We start from the raw sequence: 11228 nt of genomic DNA, 5'->3' as shown, positions 1-11228 counted from the left end.
ACAATGGCCTTGGGACGATACTTTCTTCTCTTTTGTTTAATCCAATTTAACTGTAGAAGTAGAATCATCATCCCTATTTGATATCCTCTGCCCATTGGGAGAAGTTTTTACAGGATTTTTGGCATCCATAGAAACTGTATTCCAGCTTCTTTTTAACATGCTTGCATCTTATTCATGTCGAGGGGTTGTCTGACTATGTTGTTGATCATCCGTCATTATCAAGAGTTGAGCTCCAGGTCCCCGGCAACGACGCCAATGTTCCGGGGCTTACCTAGAACCGGATGGTGGTTGGGCTTGTTTGAGGCCCAAGCGCTGGAGGAGTGTGGTCTCCGACTTGGTTTACGTCTGGGAGCCGCCTCCGAGTTGTGTGTTCCAAGAGATGGGGGTGGTACCTGCAAAGACACTCCGATGCCTAAGTCAGCATGGGGTTAAGCAGGTTTAGAATGTATTGGAACTTAGCGATACCTGAGGAGTGTCAGGGTATTTATAGTGGTGATCCAATAACCACCGTTGGAGTAGTGCCACCTTTTTAGGTGGGTAACCGTCCCTTTTATCTAGGAATTGTTGGGATATGGCTTCTAGAAGTGGGTTGAGAGATTTTAGGGGCAGTTACTTATTTGAATAAGTGTTATCTGCCAGCTATCTCTTGAGCCCGACTTCTTTGGAAAGAAGTCTGTGTTGAGTCCGACCTCTTCTAAAGAGGTCGGTGAATAACGAAGGCTAATCTTTGGATTGGGCCTTTTGGTGTATTTGGACCTGGGCCTTAGTGTTGGGCCAATGTATGAACAACTGTCATGTAAAACATTCTCTTAATTATTTAATTTTGATTTCACGGTGAGACTATATTAAAACTAAATGAAACTTTAGAGTGCACATTAAAGACCAAAACAGAATATTATACCTAAATATAGATGATCAATTTAATATTTTACCCAAAGTTAATTTTTAGAGTGCACATAACATTTTGTATAAATAAAACATTTTAATAAAATAATATCCTTTTTTTTTTGCTGAATACTTGGAAATTTTATCATTTTTTAATTTAATTGTTATAAATTGTCAGAGTAAAAGATTTACATAAACAACCACTCTTGTATTGCCATATCAAAAAAAAAAAAAATTCACCACTAATATTTAAAGGATTATCTAAACGTATAAATCTAATTAAATGATCACATAAAATATTTTACACTATTAATATATCAAAACTAAACTCTTTTCTATCCCTTAAAATATCACAAATTTTCCATTTAACCCTTCTATTTATCCTATATTCCATGCCAACTAATGCAAGGACTAAACAGAGATAACAATACTTTTTGAGGGACTAATCCGAATCTGCATTGCAAACATAAATGTTTCCTAAACACATTTGTAAAAAATTTGAGCTCATTTTCCAAATAATGCCATTCTTCTTTCTTGGCGTGCAAGATCCAAATCTGTCTGCAATGGAACTGGGGATACAGAAAATATTTGTGGCATGAGCGGGAAAGAGCATCCAATTCAGCAGTGCCTCAAAGAAACACAAGATTTCAACTTATGTTGGCTTGTAACCACACTCAAGAGAAGCTCTTCAATTTCTGATCTTTCTATCAACTTTCTTCGTCTACAAGGATAATTGATTCATTGCCAATTCCAAGATCCATAAGAGATGATGTGTCGTTGTCGAGCAGCACAGGTAATGGACAGCCCTGCAAATTCAAAGACACGGCACTACATCAATATAAACTATATTCTACTTTTCCAGCATATCAGTTTGAAAAGCTTTGCGTCGCCGTCGATCAAGGGAAAATGAAATGATTTTTCAAGATTAAGTCGAGGGTAACTGAATCAGGCAATCGTGATTTGAACAACAAATGCTATTTTTTTTTTAATGAAAACAAACCTCTTCTTGAAGAAATAACTTTAGCTTCAATGACTTCAGCTTAAAAAAGCTCTCACAGAGAAATTTCAGCTTACCAACCTGAGAAAAACAAGTTAATTAGAAAAACTGTGTTAGGTCTAAACAGGGTGAACAGTACATTAATAAAAGAATAGATTTTCAACCGTAGCTGTTGCTGGCAGCTTCTTTGTCAATGGTTGCTTCTCACCCATGGATGCTCCAACACACTTCAAAGTGATAGCTGCATATCCCTATATCAAGTTAATAAAGATATTGCAAGTTTGGAATTTTTTAATTTATTTATTTATTTAAAAAAAAAAAAAGGATTGAATGCACAGATTCGTCCATAGGTTCATACACAAGAACCCTGAGCCTATTGTTTGTGGGCCTGAAGCTCCAGTTGATGGTCTTTCATCCTCAATTCCATACAAACTCTTAAGCTCAGAAAACCTGTAATGAAGTACATCAGAACATTCACAAAATTATTGATCAATATACAACACGTGTGAATATGCTGAATAATTCTCTTATTCAATTAATTTTATCAAGTACTACTCAATAAGAATGCTGGACCAAACCTTCCCAAAAACTACTCAATTAATTTTATACCTGGGATGCTGTTTGATTTCTTCAGCATTAGCATGCAACCTCGAGATCACAAGTCGAACATACCTGCATGATAACTGTTAAAAAGTTTTCAAAAAGATAAAAAAGAGGATGCCATTTTACATTCAAAGCACGATGAGACGTGATCCTTTAATTGAATTCAGAAACTAAAGGTAAGCACATTTGCAAAAACACGTGTAAATATTAGAAATATCAGAAAGGTAATTAGAGAATAATCACCTAATCTCAGAGTCCTTCCTTTCACGAGGTGTAACCTGGAAGGTAATTAGATATGAATACATATCTGATACATTAAGGTATTAAAGATTAGGAGCGATCATCCATCACTTACCTCACTTCCATTAAACACCTTGATTTTGGCTAAACGAGCAATCAAAACAAATCTTGGAACTCCACCACTTGTAGAATCAGCTATTGGGTTCTCAGAAAGCCTAGTTTCCTTTGATGTTGATTAAAATAAAAATGAAAATAAATAATTAGAATAGAACATTCTCATATGTAACAAACAATTAGAATAGAACATTCTCATATGTAACAAACTACTCTAGAAAATCAAGCAAGTAAAAGGTCGGAGAGAGGTGTAAGAAAAAGTGTAACAGAGGAAAGAATAGTCTCTGCAGTGAAAAGGAAAGAATAGTTTTACAAGACAGATTAGTTACTTTCTCAATGTAAACTTGCAAGGATAATAGACAGATAAAGAATTAAAAATAAAATGATTCATTACTGAGAAATAGAGTGTAGTTAAGGATAGATCATTGCAACTGTCTGTTTTAAAATTACTTTTTTTTTTTTAGTGTGTGTGTCTCTGTTTTCTTTTCCGGGAAAGGGGGGGGGGGTTCTTCAAACTTGCTCGGCTTTGGAATGTTGGATAAGCTTCAAGAAGAGCAAGCTTTAATTTATGTCGCTGTCTTTCCTAGTTTCCATTTTTTGTTTATAAATAAATTTCAGCCTCAAGGGTGAGTCTTGGTGTTATGGTAAATTATGAATTCATAATCCGACTCCATCCATGTGATGTAAAGAAAGCAGTTCCAGAGGAATATACACCCAAAAAAAATGTGTTTACAAGAAGCAAGAGACACGATAACTCAATCAGACATGAAAGACATGCTCAAAAATACTCAGAATAATTATAGCTACAAAATAATTTAAAATATTGCATCCCCAATTCATCATTTCTAACAAATTATTTGATATAACAGTCAATGGGCCCCAACTCATTGTCATAGATACAGCACAGCAGCCATGCCATGCCATGCATAACTAAGAAGTACACTATGCAAGGTATATAAAACTTCACAGTATATGAGTATAAAGCTTACCACCAAGTTAGGGAACAAGTTTAATGAGTCAACAGAGACCAGATCACCGATGTCGTTATCACCTGATCGAAGAATCAGAGATTTAAAGTCAATAGATGTCCACAATATGTATTTCGTGCAGGATGATGAGCATCATCAAGAGAAATACTACCTAATAGAAGGCAGTGCAAATTTTGAAAGGGCTTATAGCTTGTGGCTTCCAATTCATCCTGCTGGCCATTATCAGGATATAAGATAGAATTCAAACAATTCTTGTTCAAATAAAGCTGTTCCAAACTGAAACAAAACATAACAAACCATGAAAATTTAGAACAGTAAGAGACTTAAAACCAAATCTACTCAGAAGTAGAGGTAGTGCTTAGTGAAGAGAATACATAAATCACAAAGGATGTAAATACTTGTTGCCAGGTCTAAGATACAATCTATCTGTACTTCCAGTAATACAGATACAACCTATGACTTTAACCACATTTCACTTTAATCATACAATTTCACTCTGGTGCTAAGCATTTAAAATAAGTAGTTAGCTTAAATATTAAGTGGTTAGATGAATAAATAAATGGTTACTAAAGTCAAATGTGGTTAAAATGGTATCAGTCCAACCTGGAGTTAAGAATGTATTATAGAATTGAAAACATTTTGCCATAACCAACCATCTTAGTTGAGAAAGCTTCATGACTTCATCCCATTCAGCTATACAATTATCATCCAAATTCAATAGACGCAAAGAATTAAATCCTTGAACAAAGGAGGATGACATAGGCTGAAAAAAAAGATAGAAGGCTTTAAAATTTTGTGTACTTCATACAAATGACAAAAAGAATAACATAGAGCAATATAAGATTAAACATTAAAGTAAAAACCAAATTACGCTTATTATTTCCATCCAAAAACAATTAAAATTAATACACTTCAACATCAATTAAGTATCAACTATAAAATAAATAAATTACATAGCAGATCCAAGGGAGTAAGCTTGATAATAGAATCTACATTCATCCACATTCTCAAATATGACTATAATTGCTATCGCAGTATTTTTGTTGCAATTGTCATAATTAACTGTTCACCAGATGGGAAACATGATTATTAGCTTGCCTTAATCAGATTTATGATGATGATAATAAAAAACTTACTGCCCCACTACATGTAAAACGACAAACCTTTGAGGAGATGAGCAATAAAGGCTGACAAAATGCTAAAGAAAGAATATATCAACAATGCTATTCCCTCCTTTAACGGGCTTCCATTCTGAGACTATGATTTAGAGAAATCTTGCAGTGTGATCGAAATGGTTCAATTTCTAATGTTTATTAAACTGCTCTCCATAGTTTAGAAATGGGTACTCATAAAAGGATATCTAAGTGTACAGCCGTTAAGATATTTAACAAGAATAATGAACCAAAAACAAAATGTACCAGTACTCTGCTTATATTGTTTCCGATAAGATGTAGCTCTTCAATAGCTGTCAATGATTGTCTAAGCAATTCAACCTGCCCAGTTAAACAGGAAACATTTAGTGGCTCCTAACTAACATGATGGGAATTTAAGCAGCAGATATATGTTGGGGAAAGATATAGAAAGGAACCTGCTCCCAATCTGCACCAGTATTATTTAAAACTAGAATGCGGATGCTTTCCAGTGGTGGAAGTTCTGATTTATATGGTGACATTAAGTTGTTAGATAAGTTGAGAGCCTGCAAAGCAGGTAACTGACCACAAATTTTGCCAACATCCTGCAAAAACATAAATAAAAAAGATACTGAATAATAATTGTTGTCAATCAATATATTTCGCTATACAAAATAAGCAGAAAGAAATTTATATATAATCACTTACTAATGACATGAATCACTTACTAATGAGCTCTCTAAGAGATGAATAGAGGGAAAACTAAGCCAATAAGAGAGGAAGTTGGGCTTGCTTGTTTTGGTTTCCATTTATTATTTTTCTGAAAGTGAAAGAAATACTGAAACTAGAAAAGGAAGCAAGGAACAGGATTTTAATGTTTTTACAGTTTTAAATCTTTTTTTCAACAAGATCCTCAAAAGGCAAAACATGAAATGTGAGAAATGAAAAGAAAATAACTATAAAAACAAATAGTAGGACCAGCCATTAATTAGTTCCATTAGTGTGAGGAACTTGGGCAGTTTGCATGAGGTCATAAGTTTACAACTCAAGGCAACAATTACACCATTTAAGAGCTGTTAATAGTATAGAAATTGAGGTGGTGGTAAGAAAATAACATATGTCACAAACCTTCTAACCACAATCTGAATATTTAAACATAAAGAAAATTTCTTAACACAAGAATCAGACTAAATATATTTGAGTTTACCAAATACCAGCAAAAGACCATGTGTAATTTTCATTAATAAAAGCTCTGGGTAAGATATGAATGGTGTGTTAAAAATTAGCAGACTCAATGCTACAGCCTTAGTCAAGATACAATTGTGGAAAAAAACCAGGTTACGTACCTTCCAATCGGAAAGCAGGTTCCCAGTCAGGTCAAGTTCTTTCATATCTATTGGGGAAAAAATGGGGAGAAAAAGAGTTTCCTCACATCAATATTGCAGTTTGATATTTTGGACTTCTTTATATGATAAAATGCAGTTTCTAGTCATAACTTAAGGTAGAAGCAGATAATAAGAACTTCAGGCAAAAGCAACTAATTCACCACTACTACAATTTTATCATGAAAAAAGAAAATAGTGAAAAAAAAAAGAAAGAATACTTCTAAAATGGATTGGGTTATGTTTCATTCATTTTTTATATGAGAAATGAAACAGAAGTGTTCCAGAGTCAAGCTTACTTGGGACTGTAGTATTAATCTGGTATGGAATTCCAGGGAAACTAACACCCATATATGCCAATGATGCATTGGTTAACTCCTCAAATCGACTTAGTTTATCTTGAATTTTATCTTTACCCACAAGTTGAACAGATACTCGATTGTTGCTAGTTGAAAGGACATACATTTCATCTGCTAAAAAAAGGGGCGAGTACTATCACGTAGTATTTTATGTTTGGTGGGAATCACATGTGAGAAACTATATACAGAAGAAATATTAAACTGTCATTTGTCAGCAAATAATTCTAGAATGAAAAGAAGTTTGAAAAGAATAATATATGCCTTATTATTTCTCACCCAAGGCTTCATATCATACCACTAGCATTGCATTTTTATTCCATACTACTCTAGGAAACCAGAGCATGGATATGTTAACAAAACTTAATATTAGCAAAAGGCATACCCTCTTCATCATTAGTTGATTTACTTCGGTATCTTTTTTCAAGAGCCTCAAGCAATGAAATCCCTTGGCTCAAATTCGGAGCACGAACCAATGACCCCGATCTTTCAGACTTTGCATGAAAGTATCGGACACCATTGATGGATCCATCATGTTTGCCTTCTCCGTTATCCCAGTCAACTCCAACCCACGTGCCTGAATAGCCTTCTACAGGCCCCACATAATTAACTGTACCAATTCTCCTTGAATCACCCGATGAATGTACTCGTTGGCACACCCTGAATCCATGACTTGAGTCAGGGGAGTCCTGCATCTTTTGTTAAAGCTGGGCGAGAATTCCTCTACTGAAAATTTAACAAGTCAATGAGATGAATCAGTGAACAAGCTAGTGTTATTTAATAAGCAATCAAGTTAAAATAGCAAGACAAAAGGAACATCTTCTGGAATGTTGTAAGCCAATAGTATGACAATATAACCTACAACACAATCAATTATTCTAACACTGAATACAATATTACCAGTAACTTATCACAAAAAAAAGCCATACATAAATCTCATGAGAAGTACCAAAAGAAGTGAAGGAAGTTCTAATTAAAGGAGTGGCTGAAGCTATCCCAACCTACTCACCTATATTCCATAGATTGAATTGAAGTCCCCCCTCTCTCAGCCACCTCTACTTAGGCATTCTAAATTTAATAACCTATTGACTAGTGTAGCTCAAATCAAGACTAAGGAAATGGCAATCAGTTAGAATTCCAACAGAATAAAATCATATCATATCTATTTTTCAAGCAATCTGATCACACCCCAGAACTCAAATCTCGTTTTGAATTGAAATTTCAAAGTTGGAATATCCAAATATAGGATTAGATTATGTTAGAATAGAAGAGGACGCTGCAATGCTAGCATAGAGTAACCCCCTTCCAGGCTTCTACAGCTAGAATAGGGAACTCAACAAAAACCCACATCAGAAGCGTTCAAAATCAAAGGAAGAACAACACAAGCAGCAGTGTTTGTTAGGTTTTCACAATTAACTTTGAGAGGGGAGTGAGGGAGTGTTACCTTTGCGGGGAAACCTTCTTAGAGTGGTTGAGTATGGTAGCAATGGCCGGTGAAGGTGATGGTGAGGGTGGCGATGGAGAAGGGTATTTTTGGTAATTAAAAAAAAAGGAAGGGGACGGAGTTATAACTATCTATTGTATCCATCGTTATCAGGACCGAACCGATAATTAAACCAATCATAGTACTGGGTCAGTGGGTCATTGTTTCAACCGATGAGTCACTAGTTGAACCGGTTGACTCAGCCTCAAATCAAAAATAAAATAAAAAAAGAGTAGCAATAACTATTATCATGCAAATTATGTAGTCAGAACTGGTAAAAACACAGCAAAAGCACCCATGAGATAAAATCCATTCATAGCTTCTAAAGCATGAAATGGGAGGTATAAAATGAAATATATATTCTGATATAGTCATCAGATCTTAGCATCGGGTGTGTGTCCAGCAAGATCTTGAGGACAGATCAGTGGAATGTTTACCTTTCCTATTATACATCAAAGCAGTCTTTTGGATAATCACAAAAAGCATGGGACGTGTATATCTCCATGGATTTAAATGCTTACAGCAATCTCACCAAGTAATAGATAACCATCAATTCCAGTATGACAATAAGCAGCTACATTATAGGCAGTAATCGGGCGTTCTTATCTGAACAGATTCACAGTCACAGAACCTATTATCTAATCAGTACAAGTAATCATCAATTTATCTAAACCTATTAGCATCAATTTATCTAAAGCTACATTAAAACTGAAGATACTAAGCATAAAAAATTAATAGAGATCGAAGAATAACTTAAAAAAATGAAACAAAACTCACCTACAGAAGCAGAAGCTGAGTCAGGGACGGAGCAGTTTCGGAGTTCGGAGCTTCAGCATAGCCACGCGCAGTGGACGACGAGACACACGGCACGGAGGAGCCAAGACGGAAGAAGGAGAGCGGAGACTGGCGGCTCGGAGGAAGGAGAGGCGACCTCCGTTGGCTGACCGGCGCGGGGAGTGAGGTACGAAGGACAGAGAATCGGAGATGAGTTGACGAGGAAAACCCGACGGTTATGGGCTGGGAAATTGGATTCTTTTCAATTTTTGTTTTCTTGATAGTGGAGAATTATGAATTATTTAACAGATTTAATTAAATTATTATTTATCAATTTCACAACAATTAAATGCACCTGAGTTTTTAATTTTCTTAATTATTAAGAAAAAACTTTTATCACTAAAATTATTTAAAAAAATAGCTAAATTTTTTATAAAAAAGTAAATATATTTTAAAATTATTTATTTATTATAAACATATCTTTTATTTAATTATTTATTATATTCAAATTTTTATTAGGGTCCATCTAGTGTACAGATGCATTTTGGTACAGATTTACAGATTTTTGTTTTTATTTGGTTAAAAAGCGTATCACTAAAAGTGTTGCTTAAAGAGAAAGTGTTACCCTTAATCGTTAACTTGGCTCTGATACCAATTTTACTCTTCATATTTTACTTTGAATAAGTTTATAATTTGTATAATTTGCAAAATTTTACTCTTCATATTTTACTTCGAATAAGTTTATAATTTGTATAATTTGCAAATTCATAAAAATGTTGACCATTTCTACTAGTATTTATAATTTTGATTTCATTTGTATAATTTTTTAATCTTGTTTTAGTTTATAATATTTTTTTTGCAAGGATTATTGTATATAAAATCTTTTATCTGTTTGTCTTTTTCTTTAATATAATTTCTCAAATCTTCAAAAACTTCTTTTATTTCTACACTTTCTGTTGTTTCTAAATATCTTTTTAATTTTTCAACCTCATTCTCCATTTTTTCTTTCAACAGCTTTAATTCTTTTAAGTCATAATATGGTTTTTCAGGCATTTATAAATTTTTTAAGTTTAACTCCAACTTGTTTATATTTATTCTTATTTCTATCCTTTTTATTATAAGGTCATCAATTTCGATCTGAAGATTATTTAATTCCCTTTTATACTCCTTTATTTTACTTTTTAATTTTTTCGCTCTTTTTCTTTTTATTTTATTTTCTGGTCTTTCAATCTTTGTATGCTTCATTATTTATTTTAGAATTTCTGCAAATTCTATCATCGCTTCATCACTATTTTCTAGAGATTCTATTAATTTTTCTAGCTCTTCAACTTCTCTTTTTAACTTGTCATAGATTATTTTTAGAGCTTCAAATGCTCTTTGATTTATTTCAGAAAACTGCAAATAATTCAAACGATTTTCTCTTTCAAAGAGCTCTTGTTTCTTATCTTGATAAGTTACATATATTTCTTCTTTATTTATTGTCATAATTTAGTATTTAGGGTTTCATTTAATTTTTCGACCTTTTTTGTTAATTCTTTTATTTCAGAATTTTCTTCTTTAATCTTTAACTTAGATAAACTTAAAGGGCTATTAATTTTAGATTCTCTTATTTGAAAATTTGATGAAACCAATTTTTCTGATGGTTCTTTTAATAATAGAACTGAGTTTTCAATAGCTTTATATTTTGGTATTTCTGTTTTTACAATTTTCTGAAATAGTTCATCGACATAAATTCTTTCTCTGTTTTTAAATATTATACTATGATGGCTATTTGTTAAAGCATAATTTATTGCATATGTTATTGAAAATGGTTCATCATCTTGTTCCATTAGATTCTTTCTATGAAATTTATAAGCCAAACTTATAGATCTTCCAAGATTTTCAGTTGATAAAGGTATAGCATATCCAAGATGGGCATTAAATTTAACATTTACGTTTGCCAAATTTCTATGAACAATTCCAATTATTTGATCTATCGGGTCATCAGTAATTCTTTTGTCACAGATTGCTAAACTTATTGGTGAATTAATTCCTTTCATATATGTAGATTTGATTAAGACTTGTATAGTACTAATATGAATCCATCCAATTTTAGATCTTTTTTGTTGATCCTTAATTTTCTCAATCTGTTTACTTAATTCTTCATTATTTATCAAAGCTATTTCAAGTTCTCCATTGGCAGATTTTATCTTTATAGGAGCTTCAAGTTGAATTTTTCCATAGTATATTATATTTTTTCTATTAAAAACTTCTTTTAAAAGATTTTGTTTATTAA

General features: G+C 33.1%; 1 protein-coding gene across 20 annotated transcripts; it reads right to left on the bottom strand.

Annotated features, from left to right (window-relative positions):
• Window positions 1-1072: 1072 nt before the first annotated feature.
• On the bottom strand, window positions 1073-9260 carry LOC112771356 (tubulin-folding cofactor E). 20 transcript variants are annotated; one of them, XM_025816077.3, is made up of 17 exons: window positions 8957-9238; window positions 8712-8785; window positions 7082-7422; window positions 6640-6810; window positions 6305-6351; window positions 5417-5563; window positions 5247-5321; window positions 4482-4591; window positions 3980-4104; window positions 3829-3890; window positions 2841-2948; window positions 2729-2763; window positions 2492-2554; window positions 2241-2332; window positions 2047-2123; window positions 1886-1963; window positions 1073-1691 (listed from the first exon to the last, which is right to left on the bottom strand). In XM_025816077.3, the coding sequence occupies exons 3-17, from the start codon at window positions 7389-7391 to the stop codon at window positions 1593-1595; spliced, it is 1599 nt and encodes a 532-aa protein (XP_025671862.1). In that variant the 5' UTR covers window positions 7392-7422; window positions 8712-8785; window positions 8957-9238; the 3' UTR covers window positions 1073-1592. The 20 variants fall into 20 exon arrangements, with proteins under 20 accessions (XP_025671862.1, XP_072080281.1, XP_072080284.1 ...); XM_072224180.1 differs by having other exon boundaries at window positions 6640-6813; window positions 8141-8785; window positions 8957-9231; XM_072224183.1 differs by having other exon boundaries at window positions 8141-8785; window positions 8957-9231.
• Between the last annotated feature and the right edge of the window lie 1968 nt (window positions 9261-11228).

This window comes from Arachis hypogaea, chromosome 18 (genome assembly GCF_003086295.3).
Source record: "Arachis hypogaea cultivar Tifrunner chromosome 18, arahy.Tifrunner.gnm2.J5K5, whole genome shotgun sequence".
Classification (NCBI taxonomy): Eukaryota; Viridiplantae; Streptophyta; class Magnoliopsida; order Fabales; family Fabaceae; genus Arachis; species Arachis hypogaea.
Note: the sequence above shows the minus strand (reverse complement) of the source record. Positions and strands in the feature narration are given on the sequence as shown.